The sequence below is a fragment of the Eptatretus burgeri genome, chromosome 6 (assembly GCF_056783735.1).
Source record: "Eptatretus burgeri isolate ZD-2024b chromosome 6, Ebu_testis_v1, whole genome shotgun sequence".
NCBI classification, from domain to species: Eukaryota; Metazoa; Chordata; class Myxini; order Myxiniformes; family Myxinidae; genus Eptatretus; species Eptatretus burgeri.
Genome location: NC_140966.1, coordinates 88,362,789 through 88,390,387, shown reverse-complemented (window position 1 = coordinate 88,390,387; position 27,599 = coordinate 88,362,789). Strand labels below are relative to the sequence as shown.

At 44.1% G+C, this 27,599-nt stretch overlaps 2 protein-coding genes across 22 annotated transcripts in view; one reads left to right on the top strand and one right to left on the bottom strand.

The window, feature by feature from the left end:
• Positions 1 to 24,711, bottom strand: part of DNAI3 (dynein axonemal intermediate chain 3) — a 191,695-nt gene extending 166,984 nt beyond the window's left edge. For 7 of the 20 annotated variants that reach the window (XR_015059421.1, XR_015059423.1, XR_015059427.1 and 4 more), the window contains exons 1-3: positions 24,422 to 24,709; positions 24,112 to 24,208; positions 1,758 to 1,861 (exon numbers count right to left, since the gene is read on the bottom strand). Coding sequence is in view for 4 of the 20 variants with exons in the window: in XM_085886106.1 (XP_085742232.1) it covers positions 1,758 to 1,824 (67 nt within the window). In the remaining 16 variants the exon portion in view is untranslated. Of the gene's footprint in view, positions 1 to 1,757; positions 1,862 to 3,923; positions 4,041 to 24,111; positions 24,209 to 24,421 lie in introns of those variants that run through there. The other 13 variants (XR_015059424.1, XR_015059425.1, XM_085886108.1 and 10 more) reach the window with 6 other exon arrangements.
• The window catches only part of LOC147025278 (uncharacterized), a 72,475-nt gene continuing 66,269 nt past the window's right edge, over positions 21,394 to 27,599 (top strand). The window contains exon 1 of one of the 2 annotated variants that reach the window (XM_085886119.1): positions 21,394 to 21,760. In XM_085886119.1, the coding sequence (XP_085742245.1) occupies positions 21,691 to 21,760 (70 nt within the window). In that variant the 5' untranslated portion in view covers positions 21,394 to 21,690. The remainder of the gene's footprint in view (positions 21,761 to 27,599) is intronic. The other variant, XM_085886118.1, reaches the window with a different exon arrangement.

The following is a 27,599-nucleotide window of genomic DNA, read 5'->3' as shown; positions in this document are numbered from 1 at the left end:
ACAAAATCATGAGACAGGTCCTCAACTGGGAATACCAAATGGGAAGATTATGACTGGAACCAAAAGCACTGGCTTACTTGCGACGGGAGAGATTGAGAAACACGTGACCTACCTCAAGATAGCTGGTATTTTGAATAATTGAGGCATGTCCCAGTCAACAACTATCTCAGAGCCAGCATATAAAATGTGAATTTCTGTGCTGTCCATGTTTGGCATGTCAGTCTTTGAATAACATGTGTGTCACGTTCATCACCCTAGTCCGATTTCAACGCTAATCGTGGCTCCCTAACCTTGCCCTTAACCCTGATTTATCTTATCCCTTCCTCCAGCTTCAGCAAAAGTGATCTATTGTTATTCCTCAGACCGTCCCCATTTCTTGGAATGAAAGTCAAGATGAACGTCAAATTCTTCCATTAAGCTGTTTTCACTGCTTCTGATTAGCCTAATCTCTAAACTTTGGCTTTCTTCTGCCTGGAAGACTACTGCTTGGTTGTACAACTCATTGGACTGAGAAAAGCATTAATGGGAATGTTTTCTAGTTTTTGTTTTGCTTTGTTGGTTATTCCAAAATTATATTATACACCGCTCCATCCCAATTCCACATCTAGGCGATGCATGTCATCATCGCCGGGTGCTGAAGGAAGGGAGTACTCAGTTTTTAATCCGTTTGTTTGCTTGTCCGGGTGATATCTCAGCCATCCTTTAAGCTCGGAAGCCTAAATTTGGGGACAAAAGTGAAAATGTGCTTTGGCAAAAACAATGATTTTTATTTTTTGATCAATCAATTAATTATTTCCTAATTATCAATTTCTTTATTTTCTTTCTCTTCTGGGCAATATCTCAGGCACCTTTTGAGCTAGGAAACTGAAATTTGGACATGACATTGAACAAGGAATTTGGATATAAAGAGTATTTTTGATTTATTGATCAATCAATTAATCGATTAATTTTTCGATTAATTACTTAATTTTCAAAAAAATTAGATTCAGATGAAACGGTGGTGATTTTGGTATGCTATTAGCCAATTCATTAAGAAATTAATTATTTTTTTTTACGATTGCTATTGATTTATTTTAAATATGCAATTAATTAATAAATCAATTATTGTACACTGCTCCCTCCCAATTCCATCTCCAAGTGCTGCACAGCAGCTCGCCGGGCGCCAGAGGTGCCCTGGCAATATCACGCACTGGAGGAGTTGTTATTTATTTATTTATTTGGCATGGTGGCAGTGTACTTTGATTGTACCACCTCTTGTTTTCTGTTTTTACTGCAAATGGTTTGCTTCTGGCATGCAATTAACGAGTAAACCATTTGTTAATTGCTTTGGAATTCTTCTCGTGCAGAGTTGTGTTTTTCACTGTTATGGATGCCTTCATCATTCTGGTATATAACATGGCATGCATTCTCTTGAAATCTGACAATCTAGAAATCACCAAACTCAGTGCAATAATGGCTTGGGCAAAATCTCTCAGACTCATGGGAGGTTCACAGTTCAATTCTGCCCCTTGACAAGTCAGTGACGTCATAAAGATGGCGTTGCTGGTATACAGTACCCCAGCAAATTGCATCACTTTCCCCAAGGTCCAGGCTGCATTTGTTTGAAGTCAAGTATTTGTATGCCAAGTGTTTTCTCATGTATTTGTCTGCATGCCTGGATGTGATTTGCATTACAGCTCTTCTATGAATCTTTCGACCAAGTAAAATGAAAAAAACTCCATTGATGTTTATTAATGTATTTATGATGCATCACTCACCAATGTTCTCATCTTTTGCAAGAGACGTCCTCTTGACTTTTGATCCTTTCTTATGCTTTGCCAGCATTTCCTTTTCACATCGATCAACAATAAAGAACGTTGCTCTACACATGAAATTCAGGGAGGGGGTTAGGGGAGAGACATTGGTTCTTAAAGTAAATTTATACAATTGGAAGATTACATCAAGCCAGATGATGGCATAAGTTAATCTAGTTAATGGATCTTGTTATTCATGGAAGTATGGAACCAACATTGGGGATGCTTTTTATTTAAGTTTACACAATATCTGTTCACAGTGTTCCAGAAGCAAAATATTTCCCCATTCAAAATACGACAACAGAACTGTTTCAATAATGATGTAGATTGCAGTGACGTCTTCTTATACTCATTTGTCCGATTTAAGATAATAACTGTAATTGACATTGTCGTGTCAGAGTACATTAACACGGACGGACAGTCTGGTCTCAGACTAATCCAGGGATTTTGAAACGGTCTTTTAATTAACTGCGTTCTTAATTAATTGTTCTTCATATCACGTTCCCCAAGGATTAAGCAAATGAAAGCCAAACTTGGCGGTGAAACATACGAGAGGTAAAAAGGCGGGAACGCACTTCTTATAATTAAATGGTTTATGTAAAGAAATGAGACACGGGAAGTTGAGACAACAATAAGAGGACAGATCTGGTGCACGAGGCCAAACGAATGGAGAAGGTAAGACGCGAAAAACCCGAACTTATGTACAAGAGAAATAAATAACTAACCCCAAAATTGCGCCAAAATACCGGACTTGTCCGAGGAACAAAGGGGCAGGCGAGGGCTTCTGGTAGGTATGAGCTGATGTGTGGGGTAGAGGTCACCCCGCGGCTTGGGGCGGGTAGGATGGCAGGAGCGATACTGTCTGGAGGTAAGGGATTGTGACATCCACATCCACATCTCTCCAGAACAAGTCCTTCCTGCGCTGATAACTATGCAGAGAGTGAAGGGAGAGAAATGTCTCTCCAAAGGTCTGAGTCCAACTGCCGCTTGCAGCATGGCTATAGCCTTCGTAATTATGGGATGGGCGGCGGGCCCCATCATTGGCCCACGCTGGGGTGGGCGACACTTTCACTTGCGCCGTCTCACCATGCGAGGTGGACCCTCAAAAAAGTGTCATGCCCTCAGCACAGCTGTACAGCCCATCTAACCACCATGGCCTGTGGTACACCAGCCAAACAGTTCATGGTGGTTTCTTTTACAAGCAAGTGTCACCTGTCTGAGTTCCTTCAGTTTAAATGCCACAAGTCCTCCACCTGGCCTCACATGTTTTACAGGAGGTTTTTCCGGTACAACCTTCGTCTATTCTGCTCTATAATGGACGATCACCGCCTTTTCTTGGGCTGACAGGAATGACGTAGAGGTACGCACAATCATCTCCAAGCTGTCTCGCCTGGGTTTGAATCCCACGTCCTGACCGAGCTATAAACTATCATTCCGACCGAATTTCACAGGCAGGGTGATTATTAATGTGTGTGTGCCGTCCCTCGGTGGGACGCCAAACGGACATCCCATCTGCCAACATTCGTTGGTGGACGTTGAACATCCCACGGGGTATTTTGCGAAGGGTTGGCGAGTTGTCGCCGGCACTCTGAACAAATTTCTGCCCAAAACTCTTTCACCAACCTGCGCTCGGCAGGCATGAAGACCCCCAAAATACACCAATACCCCCAAAAGACTTCAGGGAGGTCTCCATCCGACAGTAGGATGAAAAGGCTGATGATGAACCCAGGTCATGTGTCACCAGGGAATTTGGCCATGACCAGGGAAGCACACAATGGCCTACTCCTTTCGAAATATATCTTTCATGTCTGCAGGACGTCGTCCATTCTACATAACACTGAGCTAACCATGACTTATGTATTTATATGAACGGCGACAAGTAACGAACACAGCCAGCTTTACATCCCCATCGAAGGACAAGACCCCCCTTGCCGGTCGGTCGTTATAGTTACGGCAGGCGTCACGTCAATTGGACTGTCAAATCACTTCAGAAGAATGCAATCACCGGCAAAAAGTCTTACTTAACAAAGGGACTTTATTTATTCACATAAACTATATTATAAGTAACAATACAGTGTTGTATATTAACAATCTAGTAATGCTTGCCGTTCGTGACAAAAGTCGTCTTACCGAAAAGAGAAAAAAAAACTTCCACTTCAGTTGCTATGGAAACACTTCCGCTTCTGTTAATGGGAGGAGGTTCTTCTTCCTCTCACGACTCGTTCCCCCCCCCCCAACAAATTCTTGCCCAAATCAGCTTCAATCGAATGTCAGGCCGAGCCAGCCGGTTCGTGAAGGACCTGACATTAACTGGCGTGCACAATAAAGTGAGAGTAATGCATGGAGCCCTTACCGTAATAATAATTTGTTTGCAAGTCATGATTAAGTATTAAATAGTAGTAAATAGTAGCAGTGACGTTTGTTTACAACCTGCACTGCTTGCTTGAGTGCTTAAGCCACTTGGCGAGCGCTCGCCAAGCCGATTGGCATGTGATTGTTGATTATGCCTCCTCGCCAAGGAAATCCTGCATTGGCAGCCCTCTTCATCTGAACCTGGTGGTTCTTCTTCTTCACTTCCTCTCACTTCAGCACGTGCGTCACAACAGTAAACACGTGATTATTAAGGTATTGCTCACCTTCCTCCAGAACCTCACTCCCCCACTCGCACCCCTCTCCTCCCTCACACCAATCTTGTGAACATTATACAGACAGTAATCGTGATTCCTCACAGGCCCTTTGTGAGAGTGCCCTCCCTTCACTAACCTCCCTTCACTAACCTCCCTTGGCATGACATCATTGGAATGACCAGGCGTAGGGCACACTGTTGTGCGTTTAACGAGTTGTTAAATGGACCACGGCCCGTTTCCTCCAGTCAATGTTGCTTTAAAGCAATGCATGGTACTTAGCCCAGGCCTCAAGCCAAGGGTCCTTCACGCAGATGAACAGTGGAGTAAAACAAGACAACAGGGCAAGATTCAAGCTCGAGTTCAATGTACACGCTTTTTAATTTCAAGATACTAATCTAATCGATTCAGATTCACAAACATCTGTACATTCCATTCCTTATATAACCTCACCCAGCAAGGGCACGAAATAGCTTATACACACTAAATTGTATATACATATACATATATATATTTATTATATATTATATATTATATATACACATTTATATATATTATATTATATATACATATATAATATATTATATATACATATATAATATTTTATATATGTACATATATAATATTATATATATATATATATATATATATACATATATAATATATTATATATACACATATATATAATGTGTATATATAACCATATATGCACATAAGCAGTAGGCATGTTTTTGCTTCCTGCTCGTAATCCGGGTTATTTTTTATTTTCGGGAGTGATCGATGCAACAGTTGGAAAAATACACTGCCCAAACAAAGGGATGAGCAATTTATGTGATACACTCGTACGTGCCCGTACGTTAAAAAAAAAAACTTTCAAACCGAGAACCAGAAACAAACACACAGGCCATTCCTTTGCTCTCGTGTGCCCGTACGTGCGTGGCCGTACATGCGTGCCCGTACGTGCGGGGCCGTAAGTGCGTGGCCATACATGCAAACCAAAAAAAAAATTAACTTTCAAACAACCACACAGGCCGTTCCTTCGCTCTCGTAAACAACGACTGGATTGGGGCATTGTGTTTATCGATAAATGCGCATAAGAAATCAAGAAATTATTAGAATACACTAAGTCATCACTATCCGGAAGTGGTGCGTGCCTGTACCGAATGTTCACATGCATTCCACGAATTATCGCTTGCATTGAAGTAACAACTGCTGTGATACACACAGAGTTAATTAAAATCCAAATTAAAATCAAGTTTACCTCCCTGTCTTTGCTTGCCAAGACATTTGCTGCCATTGACCATTGCCACTCCTACGCCACGGTAACTAAATGGCGCCCTTTCCCCATCGGACACGCCGACGCAGCAATGTGTCTTGTCATTGGTTTGGTAAATAAATGGCCGCAGCAACGTGTCTTGTCATTGGTTTGGTAAATAAATGTCCATAACTTGGGAAGCACTTGTCCGATTAATATGAAACCTTGAAAAAGCACATACTCAGGTCCCCAGCAATATACCTGGCAAGTTTCAATTAAATCAGACCAGCGGTTGTTGAGAAACAGCGGTCACACACACACACACACACACACACACACACACACACACACACACACACACACACACACACACACACACACACACACACACACACACACACACACACACACACTGCTAGAATTATAAATATATGAAGGTTTTTGTACATAATTTCCGTTTTAGCCAGAGTTGTCAAGGCTGAATGGTATGAAAACATAGAAAGGTCGCCCGTCGTCATCAACGAACGATTATTGCAGGATCACACAAAACGGTGCTAATTTTGAGCAATGCTTTGATACAGCCCACTGACGAGTCCATCCCATTTGTTTGGCAATAACATCAGTTGGCAGTACAGCTCGCATATGGCTTTCCTATTGTGGCGTATCCGAAGGATTGTGGGGTGAAAGGTCGGACACCACATAAGTCGAAGCTCCACGTTTATTACCCAGGGAGGCGCACACTGCGCATGCGCATGGTGGTAGCTTCACAGAACATGACAGCATTTCCCGCCAAATAAAATCTTGCACAACATTATTTCCTCAACAACACTTATACAACAGTGCGAGGTACAATCACAAATTCAACCGCTCCGGTGCCTTGCATGTGCGAGCAGAGCATCGCGAGATGGGTGACTGTTCTTGTGCAACACAGACAGCGGCAGCCTCAAGAGGAGATGGAGAGGAAGGAGGAGGAGCAGGCTCCACCACACCACTACCGGGCTCCGAATCAGTCGGCTCAGGCACTTGGCTCACAATCGGAACAGACACCAGGGAATCACCCTCAAAGGGCTAAATATAGTTTGGAGGATTGGGGTCACAATGCCTCAGGTGGAGCTGGACAATATGTTTACATACTGTATGTCCATTGGAGAGTTCCACAACAAATAAAGAGTTGCCAATTCGGTTTATTACATGACCAGTGATCCATTTAGATCCACGGCCGGGATTCAGCACAAAAAGAGGATCGAACACATTGATGGCACGTGGAACTGAGGTCCTATCATGGAACCACTTCTGTTTAAACTGGTGGTCCACCACCCTGGACGAATCATTCGGATGAATCAGGTCTAAGCGTGTCTTTAGCATCTGACCAAACATCATTTCTGTGGGTGTGCGTCCAGTGGTTGTGTGCGGATGTGTCCTATATGTAAATGACAAACGTGATAACTTGGTTTGCAGAGAAGAACCGTCATTTGCCTTTTTGAGACCATTCTTGATCACCTGGACAGCTCTTTCGGCCTGACCATTCGAAGCAGGTTTGAAGGGAGCACTGCGATAGTGCTTGACACCATTTTGTTTCAAGAAATCCTGAAACACAGCGCTGGTGAAACATGAGCCATTATCACTAACTACACAATCTGTCAAACAATGAGTGGCAAACATGGCACGTAAACTTTCAACCGTGATTTCGCTACTACAGGATGATAAGGCTAAGCATTCAATCCACTTTGAATGAGCATCGACAACAACCAAAAACATCTTCCCTAAGAATGGACCAGCATAATCGATGTGAATTCGAGACCATGGTTTGGAAGGCCAGGACCACAGGACCGGTGCCTCAGGTGAGTTCAGTGCAGTGGCCTGACACATGGAGCAATGGCAAACGTAGCTCTCGAGGTTTTCATCTATACCTGGCCACCAAACATGGCTCCTGGCAATTGACTTCATGGTTACAATCCCTGGATGTGATTCATGTAGCTCATCACACACCTTATTTCGACCTTTGGGTGATACAATGACCCTGCTGCCCCACAGCAGGCAACCCGAATACAAAGACAACTTATTTTTACGAGCAAGGTATGGCCTCAATTTGTCGTGGAATTCATAGGGTACAGTTGACCATATGCCACTGATAACACATTGTTTGACTATAGAAAGGGTCGGATCCACATTTGTCCATTGTTCAATTTGTTTAGAAGTGATTGGAGCATTATGACAGTCAAACACACTCATTGCCATAAAAATTTCTCCCGGTACAGGTACATTACTCACGTTAACTGGTTGTGGTAATCTACTCAAAGCATCAGCATAGAAATTCTCACTGCCAGGACGATACCTTATGGAATAGTCATAGGCTGCTAACTTCTCAGCCCAACGCTGAATGTGTACAGAGGCCTGTGGGTCAATTCCCTTACTCTCATTGAACAGGGATTGCAATGGTTTGTGGTCGGTTACAAGTTCAAATTGTCGACAGAAGAGATACTGATGCATCTTTGTTACACCAAGAATACATGCGAGAGATTCTTTTTCAACCAAGGAGAAGTTATGCTCGGCTGCTGACAAAGTGCGTGATGCATAGGCTGCAGACCATAGTATACCGTCATTACGTTGCTGTAACACACAGCCAATGCCATAAGACGAGGCATCAAGCTGAGAACCAATGGTTTAGCAGTATCGTAGTACACCAAAACTTTAGATGAACACAGCAACCGTTTTGCCTCAGCAAATGCCAAACTACACTACGTACAACATCGCCATTCAACACCTTTACAAAGGAGTTTGTGGAGAGGATCAAGGACGGTGCTCATATTCGGAAGAAGTTACAGTAATAGTTCAAAATACCCAGGAAAGCTTTGAGCTCGGTCGTGTTCGCAGGAGTCGGAACATCCTTGATAGCTTCCGTCTTGGACGTGCTTGGCCTTAGGGCCCTGTCACACCTTGGCGTTTTAGCCAGCGTATGGCAACGTATCAGAATGTATGTAAAACGCTGGCGTTAGCTGAACTATTGATGTTTTTTTCAGTTTTGGGCGTTTTCATAACGAGTTGGACGTATGCATAACGTATTGGTAACGTACACAGAACGTTTCGATAACTTATAGATAACTTATACCAACGAATGCTTAGTGTGTTGTCGGCGTTCACAACCTATGCCCAACGATAGTTTAACTTATGCATAGCGCACGGCAGCATATCGCAGACAATCACGTGGCGTAGCCTATTAAAAGGCTGCCGCTCAACGATTTAAATCATAACCGCACTAGAAATCGAAGTGTCAACATCACCGTCATGCCGAAGAAAAAAAAAATAACAAAAAAAAAACAAACCATGGAGTCTGGAACACTGACGGGTTCCTCCTGTGAAGCCCATTTTCATATACCAATTCCCCTAAACGCTGCCAATACGCCATTGTACGGTAGCTGTAAGTTAGAAACACGTTCAGTAAGTTCTGTGGTCGTCCGGAAGATGTCAAATACGTCTACATATGTCAATATGCGTTGGAGATACGTTACACATAGGTTCAAAGCACGTTACTCATAGGTTAGAAATAAGTTTCGGGTACGCCAAACATTACCTCGATGTTTTTCGACTTATGAGTAACTTACAAGTAACGTGTGTCGACGATCACATAACGTGCCTACAACTTATGGCCAGCGTATGCGGAACGTGTGTGTCATTTTTGAGCATGCTTAAAATTTGTCGACGAGCTCGGCATACTACGACGTATGCCAACGTGCTCTTAACGTATACAAAACTTACCCATAACGTATTTGACGTGTGCCAGCGTTTAAGACAAATTTTTCGTACATCAGCATACACTGGCTAAATCATCAAGGTGTGACAGGGCCTTTAATACAGAAACAATTGGACATGCCCAATCACTGAACTCAACAGGACTGAAAACACCTTCCACCTGCAGGCGGTCGAGCTCTTCCTCGATCTTTGGACGCATCATGTGAGGTACAGACCTCGCTTTACAAAAGATTGGCTAAGCACTCTCATCCACATAGATTTTGGCTGAAACACCTTTAAAGGTGCCGACACCACCTCCAAACAATGAGGAGTATTTGTCAAGAATGGCATTGTGATTAACATCACAAGCCATCAATTTGATCACAGGCCAATCAAATTTGATGAATTCAAGCCAATTATACCCAAACAATGTTGGCCCATTTCCCTGAATGATCCACAAGGGTAGTTTCCGTGATACATCATTGTAGGTGACTTTCACCTCCGCACTACCAATCACAGGTATCAGTTCATTGGTGTAAGTTCGCAACTTGGCATTCACCAGTCTGAGTACTGGTCTCGCTGTACCCTGGCTAAACAGCCCATTGAAAGTTTCAGAACTCATGATTGACTGGCTGGCCCCGGTGTCCAGCAAAATTTCCTCGGCAATATCATTCACCCTGACATCCACCACAATGGGTTAGCTTTGATCCGACATACTGAGTAAATCATGCTCCTTTGAAGCAGGAGGTATTGCTTCACCACCGGTCACTGGCGTGGCCAAATCGAACATGTGGTGATTCGTACCGTGTTGGGATGTCTGGCGACACATCTTGCATTGATGGCCAAGTTTCCCACAGTTATGACAGGAGTAATGTTTGAAACGACACAGGTGGGGTAAGTGCCTGCCCCCACAATGCCAACATGGTTTACCTGTTGGAGAACCCGACGATCCACTGCTCTGCTTTAGCACAAACAAGCTCGCATTACGGAACGAGGTGATGTGTTGAGCAGATCTGTGAAATTGAGGATAGCTGGGCTTCACAGCTGATGATGATGAGCTCAGTTTGTTCACATCATTGCATGAACTCGGCTGGGAGTCTCGCTCTCTGCCGCTGATAACACGCAGCCCCTCATCCATCATCTGGCAGGCAGTTGCGATTGACACAGCTTTAGTCAAATCGAGATCGACAATAACCAACAATTTCTGGAGGATCGTCTCCTTATTGATGCCAACAACGAAAACATCTCTCAACATCTCATCCAACGTGGCACCGAATTCACAATGTTCAGCCAATCTGCGAAGGTCAGCAACAAACTCAGACATCGACTGACCTTCCTTCCTCCCATGAGTGCAGAACTTTTACCGGGACACGATTTTCCCAGGGTTCGGCTTGTAGTGTCTGGCCACAATCTCGATCAGTTCATCGAAGGTTTTGTCCTTTGGTTTATTTGGAGTAACCAGATCCTTCATCAGGGCATATGTTGATTTGCCACACATTGTGAGCAGAACGGCCCGGCAACGATCACCATCTTCTGCCGCCGCCATCTTGTTAGCGATGAAGTATTGTCCCAATTGATCAGCAAAGTCTTCCCACTCCTCATCTGGCTGGTACTCCACCAGAATCTCCACGGACTCCATAGTGAGCAATGCCAACTTGGCAAAGCACTAAACTCGTCGCCCATTGTGGCGTATCTGAAGGATTGTGGGGTGAAAAGCCAGACACCACATAAGTCGAAGCTCCACGATTATTACCCAGGGAGGCGCACACTGCACATGCGCATGGCAGTAGCTTCACAGAACATGACAACTATAAATAAACAAGTCTCAAGATCAAACTTTGTGAAGACTTGGAGTGTACCTGCATGATCCAGTTTTCACACGTGGCCAACTCGATGTTGTTGCTTCCCACATTTGCCATCCACAAAATATCCGGTTTTGCAGTTGCAGCAGATTCATTCATTGCCCTTCTGGATGTAATTGCCCCTCTGTGATTTTTCCCAATGTTTTTATATTTCAAGATCGGCAATAAAGGTGGGGAACACGTCCCTAAAACAACTATGAGCAGTCAGAAGCCCCGCCTCCAAAGGGTGATAACAGGCGAAGTCACACCCCCGAGGCTGATGATTGATGGGCGTGACGTCAGAAGCCGGTCGAGCAGGCAGAAGCCCCGCCTTCCAGAGTTTCACGAGACGAGGCCACGCGCTGGAGGCGGAGGATTGTTCGATGAGACACCTGAAGAACAAGAAGAAGAAGCAGAAGAGCGGGTGGGAAGCATGATCAGAAGACCAAATGGGACAGAGGAGAGTGGAGTTCAGGGGGGTTGCGGATTTTGAGTGGATGTGGGAGCATCAGACTAAATAGGGCGAGAGATTGGCACAGTGGATTTGGAGAGGTGAGAGTGGAGGGTGAACGCACGCCCGAGGAGAATGGCACGATCCTTGTATTCATGTTGAGGCGATTTGGTTCACGTGGTGAAGCAAGATGCTGGCCTTTGGCTCTTGGTTGGATTGGTGAGGACGATTGGCACACGAAGTCGTTGCACGGAGTCTCTGAGTCTTGGCGTGGAGTGCCGCTCGCGGATTGCCTGGTGTGCATTTGTCCCGCTACGAGAGAAGCAACAAGGCGCCATTTTGTTGTGCGCGTCTGTACGTGCAAATCAAAGTGCCTCAATTCAAAGTTCCACAAAGACCAGCTCTGGGCCAAGCTAAGTACAAGAATACTCGAAAGGAAGGTTTTTCTTTTTATTTTGTTTTCCCTTTGTCTGTATTTGTGTCTGTGTGAAGAGGTGCCTCGACTGTGGGATTTATTTATTTCATTATTATCAATACCCTTTTGAATTATTGTCTTTTGTAAATATTTATTTATTTCCATTAAATGTGTTCCTTTTAAGAAGCTGTATTCGTGTATTTGTAGTGGGGTTTGAGTATAAACCCCCGTTGTGCTGTCCTGGTGCAGCGCCCCTGTGCTGTGCTCCTCCGCCATTGCGCCGCCTTCCCACGTGCATTAATCTCCGAGTCTCAGCTGTAGGCCTTCAAGGGAGAAGCTTGGTCATCCGTCCAGGTCGGGGTTAGACCCCTTGTACTCGTCAAAACACACACACACACACACATATATATATATATATATATATATATATATATATATATATATATATATATATATATATATATATATATATATATATATATATATATATATATATATATATATATATATATATATATATATATATATATATATATATATATATACTGCCATGGGTACCGAGTGTATTATGAGGGGGTTTAATTCCCGTCTCCCTTCAGAAGAGCCAGACCTGGGGCCACCGCTCACAATTAACTTTGCGGTGCGGTGGGTTGCTTTAGAACCACGAACGCCAATCAGTAAACCACGAGTTCCAGTGTCCACCGTCTAATTTTGCCGTTTAACGAGACGTCACGTGGCTTCCTGAACGGGAGCGTGCCCTCGGCAAAGCACCAATCTTATCTTGATTAGATCTTAATTAGGGCGGCCAAGCGTTTACCGCTGGTGCGTGCCGACTATGACAGGTCAATTCGTTTGGTCAATTCAATGGAAGGAAAGAACAAGCACAGACAGGTTGAAATGTCAACAAGGAATTTATTAATAAGGAAAAATTAATAAAAATAACTTTTTATTTCCTTGTGGTGAAAATGAGTAAATTCAAGTTAATCAAAATATTCTCAAACAAATAAAGAATTAATCACGCATTGACAGAAATTGATCGATATAAAAATTTGATAGATATCAGGAATTTATAGAAAAACAGAGAAAGAGCAGATGCTTATCACTATGCCTTACTTAACGATTAAACACAGACAAGGGTACCCAGCAGATCATTCGGGGGGGGGGAGGGGGGGGAGAAATCCAGTCTCGCTCACCAAGTATAAGTTGTCGTGCGTCAAATAAAATGTCCCAAAAGTGTGAGCGTGCCTTGGTCCGCTGGCAGCGCCCTGCTTTGCCGTGCGCCCACTCGCAAACAGGAGGAGGAGATTGGGACCATACTCTGTGCAGAGCGTTGGTGCTGCTTAAACAGTCTCCTTGGCTATTGGGCACAATCCTGGACAGGTTGCCATTCTGACACAGTATACTAGCATGCTGGCACTCATTTTGCCGACCTCGGAAGGATGACAGGTCGAATTAGCTCCACCTGGTATTAATTCAACAGCAGAGCGGGATTTGAACTCAGCAAACAGACTTGGACACCAATCGACGTCACGTCATCACCTCCAGGAACCAGGGACGCCAAGAATCATGTACAGCAAGAGCAGGTCTCAAGCAGCACCAGCATTAACGGTCCAAGCGTCATCCACCGTCAGGAGCCACCATGACCACAACCAACGGAGAGCTGTAAGGATCTGTGAGGCACTGTGAAGCGCTGTGAGAAGCTGTAAGGCACTGAAGCGCTGTGAGGCTGTCACCAGTGATCTGAGCTGCAAGGCTGCAAGGCCGTCACCAACTGTCACAAACTCAACTGTCGCCATCTCATCAACCGTCTGACTGGAACTGACTGGAGCTGAAAATAGCCGTCACCCAGCTGTCACAACTCACACAAAAAACGGTCCTCTCATCTATTTATAGGTGCCTCGTCTGGGCAGAGCCTCAAGCAGACTTCAGCCAAATCCACCTTGCCTATTGGCGCATCGTTGCACGTCACCAACTGCCAATCTCACGATCATTGCAACAGCACAGTAACAGCGACTGGATGAACGGCAGAAAGCAGCCATTTGCCAGAATTAGAAAGCGAATACGTGAAGCGCTCATAAAATGTCAAGAACAACCATCACCTCTCCATTCAGCCCGGCACGAACAAGAACCAGCCAGCATCCACAGAGCTGCCAAACGTCGATGGAAAGAGGTGGGCGCCAACATCAGTGAAAGAGGTGGGTGTCGAACATCAATGGAAAATAGGTGGGTGAGGTAAATGATCCACAGCCGTATTTGACCATCAGAATAACTGCTCAGGAAAAGCCCGAGGTGTGCTTAATCAAATATCCTGTAAGTACAAGGTGCAAATGAATCGTCCACCTCCAAGCCAATATATCCTGATGGAAAGGGGGTAGGCGAGCCTCCGTTTGACTAATGGCTATCTCGCGTGCATGAATGTGTCTGGTCTAAAGACAAAAAGTCCATCCCTTAAGAAAGGGAATCTATTCTTTACCCTTCTCAACGCATCAAAGTTAGAATCCCACCAGACATGGGGATGGGTCAACCTGGACATGCATTTATGGAAATAACTGTGTGAGGACCTAAATGTTTGGATGCATATGTTGGATCCGATTCTGAAATCTATAACAATGTATATATATATATATATATATATATATATTTATATATATATATATATATATATATATATATATATATATATATATATATATATATATGTATACACACAAACACATACATATATGTTGTTGTGGAAATGATTCTTAGGGGTCGTTAATAAATGCTTGGTATAGTTATGCAGTTATCTCCTTAATGAGTGTTTTAGAATAAGCATAACATAATTAATTGTGATGTTAGATATGCGTTGTTATAACATGTGGATAGATATTCGTCTTCCCTGCCATCTTGTTGTTTCTGGCCCCCACCAAACCTTTGGCTATGTTTGATGTTCTTTTCCCGACATATGTCATTTATGTTTCTCTTTTTAAAGCGCTCACAAAACCTTGAAGCACGAGGCAAGTGGGAGAATAAGCAGGTGCTGTTAAACTGTGGTTAACAGCAGGTAAATAATCACAAGAGGTGCTAGTGAAATATCTGTTATGCACATGCCTTTGGCAGTCCGTCCCTCACTGGAGACATGATGCCCAAATGTGCAACACATCATCCAGAAGGAAGACAAAGGTACGGCGCTGGGAGAGAGCTTACTGAGTTCCCAGAAATTGGCTTCGTGAGATGGTTTTTTTTGGATGCATAATCAAGGTTCAAGGAAGAGCTAGAACACAGACCAGAGCAGGACACAATATAACAAAAAAGAACAGCACAAGGAGAAGGGGGAAACGCCAACAGCAGGGCGGAGGAAGAAAATAGACTGAGACGGACAAACCTGGGATTTGGGTAGCGATGAGGGGTAGGGGGGAACACAAGGGTGGACAAGATGGACACAGAAACAAAATGTTGGAAGGGGTTGGGGTGGTTTATCGGGTGTATACAAGATCATGGTTTTGGATGGGGAATGATCTGAGATGGTGGTGAGCAGCTGTCTTTCAGATCTGGAGGGAAGAATGAGATTGAAGAGAGTGTGGAAGTTGGTTCCACAGGTGGGAAAAAAGAAAAACGAATGAGTGGAGGTGAGCAGTGGTTCTGGATTTTTGCAGTTTCACGAGGAGGGAATTGCTGGTGGACCGTGTGCGACCTGCAGATAGTACCTGAGGGGGCACAAAGCACGGAGAGAGCAAAGGGTGCAAGACCATAAAAGAGGTGGAAGAAGACAGAGAGACCACCGACCTGTCAGCGATGGCAAAGTGAGAGGCCCATAGGCTCCGAATGGAAGCCAAGTTTCCCCGATTCGGCACGAATGTTGATCACATGGTTTGAATAAAGTTGTGCTTCCCACATTTGTAAGACTGGTGCTTGCCATTTGGACATGGTGTGCTCTGTGGTGTCTCGAGAGTGGACACTCTCTTTAACCTTAGTGGAGAACATTATGCGACCGTAAGCTCTGGCACTCTGCATATACACACGTACAAGGTATATGTCATCACTGATCGAACAACGCATGCCCACGACTGAAAATAATTTAGTTTTTCTGAAATCTCGTTTAAATTTGATGTTTATTCAATTATCATTTTCCGAACATTGTTATGTTATTATAAAATTCAAGTTTCATGTAACAGCAAGTCCCCAGACACCAAGTCCCAAGTCCGAGTCTCTAGTCAATTGCATCGTTCCCGAGTCACCAACTCTAGTATTGAACCCCATGTGTCGGCTTAGCAACTGAAGCAGATTTCAATATCGTAATCACCAACACCTTTGTTCAAGAGTGGATCGTCATAACCCTCTCCTTTGTTTCAGAGAAGGCCTCGACCACCCAGTTATTCAGTGACCCAGCTAACTGATCAGTAGCACACCACCTCTAGAACTTGGCAAACCCTCCAGCAATCTGGAAGTACATGTCAAAGTCAGGCTTTCAGATTTCCAAATTTGGAGATGACACTAAGCTTGGAGGTAAGGTCGACAACAGAGAAGGAAGTGATCACATTCAAGAAAGTTTAGGTATTCTTGTAGATTGTGCAAAAGATTGACAGATGCAGTTTAACATAAGGAAATGTAAGGTGCTGAGCATGGGTAAGAATAATGAAAATAGAGAGACATAATGCAAGGGGCAGTCTTGGACCATGTGACACAGGAGAAGGAGATATAGGGTAGGAGGTGAGGGAAGGTAAGCAGACAACGTAGTGCCAGGCAGCTACAGGTAAAGATAATAGGGTTATAGGTTCTATATGCGGGGGGACACATTTCAAATCAAAAAAGGTAGCGTCAACACTGTGCAGGCATTTAGTGAGGCCTAATCTGTAATAATAAATGTCAGTGTGTGTGTGTGTGTGTGTGTGTGTGTGTGTGTGTGTGTGTGTGTGTGTGTGTGTGTGTGTGTGTGTGTGTGTGTGTGTGTGTGTGTGTGTGTGTGTGTGTGTGTGTGTGTGTCAGTGTTTGTGTGTCCTCGATAACTCCAAAACCATGAAACGTAGCAGCCTGAAATGTTGCATGCTTAAGGGAACTAAGGGAACTCCAAGGAAGTGCATGAGTGAAAATTGGGTGTTTGGGTTAATTAAAATAGCCCCTTTGAAGATAATTGATGGCCTTATTTAATTTTGTTCTTTATCAGGCGCCATCCTCGGCCACCTCAATCTAAAGGTACATCCTCGGTTACCTCGCTGGGGTCTAGATTCACCATTTTGTTCAGCCTGCTCAACAATGCCTTCATTTGGAGCAGGTCACAACAATTTCTTAAAGATCATCATATCTACGAATTGCTGGAGACATTGCAATGCTTATAAACGCCCGGAGATGCCAGCGTTTGTGGCTTTATTTAATTTCCGCACATGCCATAACCTCTCACATCTCTCAAACTAAGCTAAGTTACAAAAATTTAAGCTCCAGAATTGAACTTAGCAGCAGTTCTAACTGCCAAAAAAAAGTGTTAATTTGTCTTATTCAGAAATAGTTTGATATTTTGGGCATCTCCGGGAGGTGTTTAATACGATGGATCGGAGATCGCTAATTGCTTGCCAAGCCAACCATTCCTTATCAACTGTTTTGTTGGAGTGCTTCTTTGAGTGCTTAAGCCGATTGGCTGCACTGCAAGCCGCACTGTCCACCGGCATGACCACCTTGCTTGTGTTGTGTCTCGCTGTGTGTGTGTGTGTGTGTGTGTGTGTGTGTGTGTGTGTGTGTGTGTGTGTGTGTGTGTGTGTGTGTGTGTGTGTGTGTGTGTGTGTGAAGCCTGTCATTCCTTATTAATGGTTGGATGGAAGGAAGGAAGTAATGGATGGATAGAGGGAAGGAATGGAGGGAAGGGATGGGATGGAGGGAAAGGGTAGATGGATGGAAGGGATGAATTAGATGGAGGGAAGTGATGGATGGATGGGATGAAGGGATGGATGGATGGTTGGAGGGAAATGACGTATGGATGGATGGAGATGACGGATGGATGGATGGATATATGGAGGGAAAGGATAGATGGAGGGAAGGGATGGGTGGAGAGAAGGAATGGAGGGATGTATGTATGGAGGGAAGGGATAAATGGGATGGAGGAACGGATGGATGGAGGGAAGGGAAGGAGGCAAGAGATGGATGGGATGGAGGGAAGGGATGGATGAAGGGATGGATGGATGGACCAAACCGATTCTCCCCCTCCACCCCATCTCATCACTCTGCCCCCCCTCCTCCCTTCCTCACTCTTGCCTCCCTCGCCGCTCTTTTCTCTCCCTCCTCTCTCTTGTTCCCCTGTCTTCCTCTCCTCTTTCTCGCCTCTCTCCCCTCTTCACTCCTTCCTCTCTCTCCTCCCTATTTACCCTCCACCTCTTCACTCTGTCCCCCCCCCCATTCTCTTCATGTTACAGTATTTGAAGTGATGGGTTTAATTTGCTAGTGTAGAATATTGTGTACATTTAGTCATCATATCTGAGGAAGGATATCGCTGCCATATAAATGGTTTAGCATATAGAGTGACGAGATTGATTCCGGGTCTATCGAGAGTCTAGACTCAGGCAACGAGGTGCAGCTGATCAAGGAGAGAATACTTTATACATGAGAAAGGAGACGATTACATATGGTGACCTCATCGAGATGTATCATTTAATGAAGGGTATAGACAAACTGTTGGGTTTAATTAATTATGGGGTAGATGCAGCACAGGCCTGTTGGGCCAAATGGCCTCTTCTGGCATCCAAGCTCCTTGAGCATCTTTCCTTGTGGATGTATTTATGATCGAAGCAAGCTATACAAACGGCATATGAAAGCAAAATCCACAAAACCCTTCTGCAAAAAAAGTTTAAAATTTTTAGGCTTTTGTAATATTATATCGTTCAATCTGATTTTCCAGCCAGTTGAAGACATCGTCCCAGTTGCTGTTGAGTAATTTCATGAATTCCATCCGTGATCCTGACCCTAAGTTCATCCAAAGAATGTGGTTTTGTTGAGTACACAATTAGTTTTAACAAAGCTCCATAAAAAGTGGTACAATTGGGGGGACATGGTATGCAAATGAGGTGGCCAAGCAATTGGTCCACATCGACTGATCCACTTGTGTGCACGTACACACACACACACACACACACACACACACACACACACACACACACACACACACACACACACACACACACACACACACACACACACACACACACACACACACACACACACACACACACACACACACACACACACACACGACAAACAATACCCCTTTCCCATCTCTTCATGAAAGGGCGAGGTTAATGAGAAATCCTTCCAGCATTCCGTTCTACTCTGTAATTGCTTCATCATTCATCTTCACACTGTTCTAGAATGAAGGAAAATCAAATACACCAATTGTGTGTGTGGTGTGTGTGTGTGTGTGTGTGTGTGTGTGTGTGTGTGTGTGTGTGTGTGTGTGTGTGTGTGTGTGTGCGTGCTGGCAGGATGGTCTCGAGGTACACGCACTCACCTCGAAGCTGCCAAACCTGTGTTTGAATCCCGACCCAGTTATAAACTGTCATGCGTTTCACAGGTAGGGTGATTAATCAATGTGTGTGCCGTTCTTCAGACGGACACGAAACTGGCCGTTAAAGATCCCCCTCTGCAAAGAGTAGGTGAGCTATCGCCAGCACCAAATTCCTGCCATAACTACTGCTGGGAAGGCAATGGCAAACTACCCAGTTTCACAGTTTCAAAGAAACTGCTTCGGCAGCACCGAAGCTCTGCAACAGAGCATGGAACAATCAGAATGTACAGTATGTACAGCGAGGCCACAATGTCTTGTCACCCCCTTGTAAGTAATTGTGACATTCTAAAGGCCTTTTGTCATACTGGCTGACAATGAAGGGTTCTATCTACAGGTTATACGGCATACATTTACAGTACTCTTTTACTTTATTACACATTTTACAGCACGTGACACAAAGCCGTTTACGCAGCCAGTCGATCGGTTTGTCCTCCATCATCGTCATGACAGAGAATAATTTTGACAATATTTTTGACGTGAACTCAAGTCACTGACAAACAATCTGTTGTTCGACGGTGTAATTGCTTGTATCGCCGATGGTAACAGCTCATTAAATCTGAGAAAAAAAAATGGAAAAAAGCAAACGAATTAACACTCTGTGAGCTCACAAAGGAAACGTCACAATGTCTTTTACAACGGGCGACAAGACATTGTGGCCACACTGTACAAATATAGTATGTATTAACCTTATGGAATGGAGAACGGCTTGGTCGATGTCCATCAACTTTTGCACGTATGCTAGGGGGGTACTGTGAGCAAATAAAATTGGCCCCTTTACCCTCTTAGTGTTCGGTCGATGACCCAGGCGAAGGGCACATTAATGTATGGATACGAGTTCAATTCAAGTTTGAATACGAGGGTGGGGTGAAGGGGTGCAACTAGAATTTTTATAACTTAGGGGTGGGAGGACATCATCTCAGTTTTATAAGGGGTGGGGGAGGCTGTACACGTTGCATTGTGCAAGATATTTCACCGATACCATAATTTACTCTTGCAGGAAGCAGTTATTTACTAGTCATATGAATTTTAACCAGGTTAAGTCGGACACTAAGAAAATAAAGGAAGCAATCAATTTCTGTTTGTAATTACAAAGCAGAACTAGAAGGACATTCGGTAGAGCGTGTACCTCCGCCATGCAATGCCTGATCCACGAGAACATATCGGGCCCGATACATTTTTGAAATATCATGCGATATATCGTTTTTGACCCTATCTCTCAATGGTGGAGAAATTGAACCACTTCTTCCTTGTCACACACCCAACCTGTCCACCAAGTTTCGGCCGAATCCTTCCATAACTTTTTGAGATATTCCATAACTCACAAACAAATAGACAGACAAACAGACAGACAGGCATGAAAACATAACCTCCATCCACCTTCGGTGGCGGAGGTAATGAAGAACGTTGCATGTGTCACTTAGATGCAGCAGACGTGCACAATAACCACAGCAACAGCTTAAACAAAAGTATTTGGCTGAGGATGTGTCAGGAACATCTGTTGTGAAAAAATCATCCCGCGCTTGCCACGAAGTACGAATGCCTGACAGTTGGAGGAAATTGCAAACAGTGGCCCTTGCTTCTCCTTCCAAAGATATTCGTGATGGACAAGTTTGCGAGATACTGTGTATGAAACGGAACCAAGGACCCATCTTCAAAAAGAGCATCATTCAGTTCGGTTGAAAAAGCTTAGATCGACAACCAGTCTTGGACAGCCGCTTATAGGTCTTCGTCTTTTTCGGTTGGAGAAATAATAAAAAGGTGGATATCAAGTGAATGTGCCAACTTGGCTCGGCTTTGACATACAAGTAGCCAGATAACTGATGTTTCACATGGGAGAGTGGAATAAATAGAGAGGCAAAGAGAAAGAGCAACAAAAAAAGTGATAGAATATTTTCTTTTCTTTTCTGGCAAAGGATTGAAGCATGAATCAAGGCGTAAGCCTGCAGACCCCATCCGCTCCCTGCTGCCCATAGCACTCCCACATTCTACGATCACCTCCGTCTTTGAGACCTTTTCTAGTCGAAGTAGAAGGAATTCTACAGTTTTCTCCATTTCGCATGATGGACTTTCCCCATGTGCACACCTGCCTTTTCCTGCTCCTCATCGCAATAGTAAAAGCACAGCCAGGTGAGTACATTTAAAATATTTTTTTTTTAATTAAATGAGCATTTCATTCATCTATCAATCCTCCCGTATATTTATTATCCATCCGTCGATACATAGATTTATAATCTGTCAGTATATTCATCCATTCATCAACCCATCCATCCATCCATCCATGTATCATTAAATATGAGATGTAGGGAATTTCTTAAAGCGCTTCCAAAGCAGCCAAAGTAGTGAAATGTGGGAGCAGTTGTTCATCTCAGGCACTTTTAGATGTCATAACATTTATAAAGTGTCAGCAACAGGACACAATTTCGAGACGAGCTTCGTTATGTGTATTTTAATGATTATACCAGACTCGGTAGCTTTACGGTTCCGGCGTCTGTCTGGGAGTCTGGGAGGTCGGCAGTTCAAACCCTGGCCGAGTCATGCCAAAGCCCTTAAAAATGGTATGTGCTGCTTCCTTGCTTGATGCTCAGAATTTAAAAAGTATAGAGCACGGACAAACAGCCATATATGTTGGTAACCACAGGGCAGGCTATGATTGGCCTAATGGCCTCCTCCAGAAATTGAAGTTCTTTATAAAGAACTCATATTCCACCAAAAAACCACACTTGATAACCAGGTCATAATAATAATAATTATTATTATTGCAAAGGTGAACACATCCCATCCCTGGCATTGAAAGAGAAGAAGAGATCAAAGTGTGCTGTGTCTGAAGCTCGCTCAATGTCTTATTCAATTGCATGTCCTTTGCATTGTATAAACATTAAAAAACGAATTCAATCATTACCTCGACGAGATGGAACTGTAAGGCTCCAGACAGACAAAACGTCAATTGATGATTCTTTTCACGACTTGAATTGAGAGAGGGCAATGTTTTGTCAAACACCCGGCAGGATGGTGCAAAGGTGTAATCACACTTGCCTCTGAGCTGTCTAGTCTGGGTTTTGTTCTCCGCACGACCATAAATGGTTGGATTGGTGCTTCGCAAGCAGCATCTCTCGTGAGCCGTCCCACGGTGGGGCCTTGAGCTGGATGTCCTGTCTGCTAGCCTTACCTGGTGCACCAAAAATATCTTCCACCAACTGGTCGTAGCAGAAGATGCCGTCAAGCCTCGTAAGCTGGTTTCTGAAAGACTTGGGCCAAAATCTGTCTCCAACCGACCCCACAAGAAGGTTGGAATGATTGTGCATCGTTATCGAAATAAGTTGTAGTCTTAGTAGCAGTAGTAGCAGTGCTTTTGTTGGAAGGTAAATGAGTGCAGAGGTCTGCGCTCAAGGTGAAAGAAACCTCAGGCAGACAGAAATAGTTTGTTTCGTGTCACTCAAAAAAGACTTCTCATCCACTGAAAGTCCATGGTCATACATGCAGTGGACAAAAGCAGAGCCTTTCAAGAGGTAAAACGCTACCAAGATAGACATAGAGAGGAAGAAACAGAAAACACATCAAACAGAGAAGGATAAAACTAGTAATCGTACCATTAAGAGCAAAGTGCCTGGAGGAGAAATACAGCAAAGCCCATCATTCAGAGTGCAAATTGCCACAAACCTCTGAACATTCCCATAGTATGATGCTGCCTTAAACTCTGAAACAATTCCTGAGCACAACAAAGCTTTCGGGCATGCAGAACCTTGCAGCCCTATGTTACCAACCTTCACCTGCCTCGCTTCGTAAATTGCAAGTTTTGCAGATGCCAAAATGAAATTCACAACAACATCCAGTGACTTCGTTTAATTCTGGACAGGATGTCCGAAAAGAAAGTGTTGGTGCAGCGAGGCCAGAAACGTAGTCAACTAGAGAGTTCATGGAACACCTGACTCCACTCAGCCTTGAGAAAAACGGACATGGGATGGGTCTTTTCAACTTTTTTTTTCATTTCCAAGCACAATATAGATTTCCCACCATCCATCCATCCATCCATTGGGACCATAGTCTATGCAGAACGTTGGTGCTGCATAAGCAATCTCCTTGGCTATTGGGCACAATCCTGGATAGGTCGCCACTCCGACACAGTATACCAGCATGCTGGCACTCATTTTGCCGAACTCGGAAGGATGACAGGAAGAGTCAACCCCACCTGGTATTAATTCAACAGACAAGTGGGATTTGAGCTCAGGACACCAGGCATATATTTCCTACAAGCCTATATTTTGTCTGAGCTTCCATATTCCCCAACGCTGAGAGCACAAGCGGCAAGTTTAATTGGTCGAGATGGCGTAAAATGGTGCAATATTTTGTCCAATATATGCATGACAGATCGCTTCCAATGCAGCACAGAAATAACATCCAAAAGAAAAATTGATAAAATGTGGCAATAGAGCCCCAGAACTCGGTGCTCCATGAAGCACAGCCAAATTCAGGTTACCTACCCTTCTGGGTATTGGTGGGAGATCGAAGGACACCCGGTGTGGTCAAACGGGCAAGGGAGGTAGAAGAAACCCCTGTGCCAGGCAGTGTTTCTCCAACCTGCGAGTGCAATACAATGGAGCGAATGAATGACGATGAAGTACATCACCATCTACAGCAGTCCACAAAAGGACACTCCAAAGGAAATCTGACAACTTCCCTTTCACATGATACAAAACCTGGTCTGCAATCCTGATACAGGAAAGCTTGAACAACAGCTTAGGAATGATAAACTGCTTGATCAAACCCTTGGGCCTTCATTGTACAACACACCTTCAGAATATTCTTCTTTTCCTCATACCGACGTCATTCAACTGGGGGGTAAATGTGGTCAGGCATTGATCAAGATGCAACAATTCTTCCTCGAGCCACCAAATCTCCACCCAAAGTGCTTCACTCAATCCATGCCAGCATTGATGACATGTTAACTTTTACTCTACTCTCCCTACATCCCACCAGAGTCCAAGCGAATCAAAGTCTCCCTTCCTCATTGTCCAAGCTCACCAAAAGAAAGGCTGAAAAAAAAAGGCTCATCCTGCGCTAAGGCATTGTTAAGTTGCCAAAAGGCAACAGATTATCGCTGTTACTTGTCTCAGCCAGTTAAAATACTTTTCCAGGCAAGATTATGATCTGTAAAATGAAAAAAATGTGATGCCACAGCAACAGACATTCCGACAATAGCGGTGAGACAAATTCTGTCAACACGGGATTGCGAGATATGGACACAGCAGTAGTAAATGCACGAGTAAATGAGGTGTCTGTGGGATGCTGCACATGCCAAATGAACAGTGTTGTCACCTGCTGTAATACCTCAGCAAAAGGAATATGTGACTCCTGACACACTCGGTGAAGGGACGCGTTGACAAGCTCAGCATGAACCTCCACATGTGGCTGAAGAATAGCAATCGTGCAGTGCCAACAGATGAAGAATGACAATATCTTCATACCGCACTATAACGTGCAGCAAATGGCCCGAACTGACCGTATTTACAGCAAGTATTTCAGCCTGAAAACATGATGAACTGGAAGGCCACTTGGTAGTAGAGCGCATACCTTCACCAAGCTGAACAGTTCATATTCTGTATCCCACTGATAAACCACATCTTGATTCGGAACTGAACCAAAATCGAATCGGCTTGTTCTTGTCATGTAACCAACTCATCCACCTTGTTTTGTCATCACTCATCCCCAACGTTTTTGAGATATAATGAAAAAAATTTTTAGAGAGAGAGACAGACAGACAGAGAGAGAGAGAGAGAGAGAGAGAGAGAGAGACAGACAGACAGACAGAGAGAGAGAGAGAGAGAGAGAGAGAGAGAGAGAGAGAGAGAGACAGAGAGACAGACAGACAGACAGAGAGAGAGAGAGAGAGAGAGAGAGAGAGAGAGAGAGAGAGAGAGAGAGAGAGAGAGAGAGAGAGAGAGAGAGAGAAAGACAGACAGAGAGCGAGAGAGAGAGAGAGAGAGAGAGAGAGAGAGAGAGAGAGAGAGACAGACAGACAGACAGACAGACAGACAGAGAGAGACAGACAGACAGACAGACAGAGAGAGAGAGAGAGAGACTTTTGATGTCCTTTATTACAAAAAAGTATCAAGGGTAAAAATTCAATACAACAAAGCAAAATGATAATATACAAGAGTGGAAAAAAAAGAGGAAACCAATTCAATTTTCAAGTCATCGATAAAGCATTGACAACAGTTCATACACATGGATACCCCCCAAAAAAAACATTAGAGAAAGGAGAAGAATATGATAAGAAGAGAGAAAGCAAACAGGCTCCACACGTACCGCTAGAGACTGAGCAACAGCCCCTTGCGTTTGCACGTGTGTGCCAAGAGAGAGAGAGATAGAGAGATAGAGAGATAGAGAGATAGAGAGATAGAGAGATAGAGAGATAGAGAGATAGAGAGAGAGAGAGAGAGAGAGAGAGAGAGAGAGAGAGAGAGAGAGAGAGAGATAGAGAGATAGAGAGATAGAGAGATAGAGAGAGAGAGAGAGAGAGAGAGAGAGAGAGAGAGAGAGAGAGAGAGAGAGAGAGAGAGAGAGAGAGAGAGAGAGAGAGAGAGAGAGAGAGACAACAGATTCCATCCACTGGGACCATACTCTGTACAGAGTGTTGGTGCTGCCAAAGCAGTCTCTTGGGCTATTAGACACAATCCTGGATGGGTCGCCACTCTGACACAGGATATTCGAATGGCTCAATGATCCCAGTAAGCTTGTACTCATTTTGCCAACCTTGGAAGCATGAGAGGCTGAGTCAGCCCCACCTGGTATTAATTCAATGGCAAAGCAGGCATAATGGTGAAGAATCATTCAAAAAATTGAACAATTCGAGCACCTGGATCCGGATTCTGATCTTCACCAAAATTGAATCGATTTGTCCTTGTCAGACACCCACCGTGTCCTCCAAGTTTTGTCCGAATCTGTCCACAACTTTTTGAGATATCCTGCACACAAACAAACAGACAAGCAGACAGAGGTGAAAACATAACATAACATAACTTCCGTCCATCGCAGATGACAGAGATGATGGAGGTCAAAAAAAGATTGCCACCCCACAGCATGTGTCAGGTGATTGAAAAAACTGACCCCACCCATTGGGTTTCCCAATGGCAAGCAACCTCTGGATTGTATGGGTCTCCTGCAGAAAAATGATCCCAAGCTTTTCCTTCAACAAGGACAAGATAAATAAATGCAGGTGAGCGACAAGACCTGATGCACACCAAACGCATCTTTGCACACATTAACGTTTAATGGTGTATATGAGGGAGTTCGTCTTCAATTCCTCTTCGAAATGAGGACCTCAGTCAATCCGTGCTTAGACCCATAATTAATCATCTGTAAAGAAACTTCCAGACTCTCCCTTGTTCATTTGAGACTGAAGTCTGACTTATTTGACCCTCTCTCCTACAAGGAATGCCCAAGCAATCTATAATTATCCCATCGCTGATGAGCATCTTCAACTTCCCAAGGACCATGGGGACCCAAAAGTCCCTGAATACCCAAAAGTCCCTAAAGACCCAAAATACCCTGTGGACCCATAAGAACCAAAAGTTCCCAAGGACTTAAAATATGCAAAAGACCCTGATGACCCATAAGTCCCCAGGGACCCAAAAGATCCTGAAGACCCAGAGGACCCAAAAGTTCCCAAAGACCCTGAGAACTCAAAAGACCCCAAGGACACAAAAGATCCTGATGACCCAGATGACCCAAAAAGCCCCCGAGGATCCAAAAGACCCCAAACACCGAAAAGTCACCGAGGATTCAAAAGACCAAAAAGAAGATCCAAAAGACCCCAAGGACCCAAAACACCCTGAAGACCCAAAAGTCACAGAGGACCCAAAAGACCCAAAAGTCACTGAGGACCTAAAATACCCCAAACACCCTGAAGACCCAAAAGTCACCAAGGACCCAAAAACCCTGAAGACCCAAAAGACCCAAAAGTCACTGA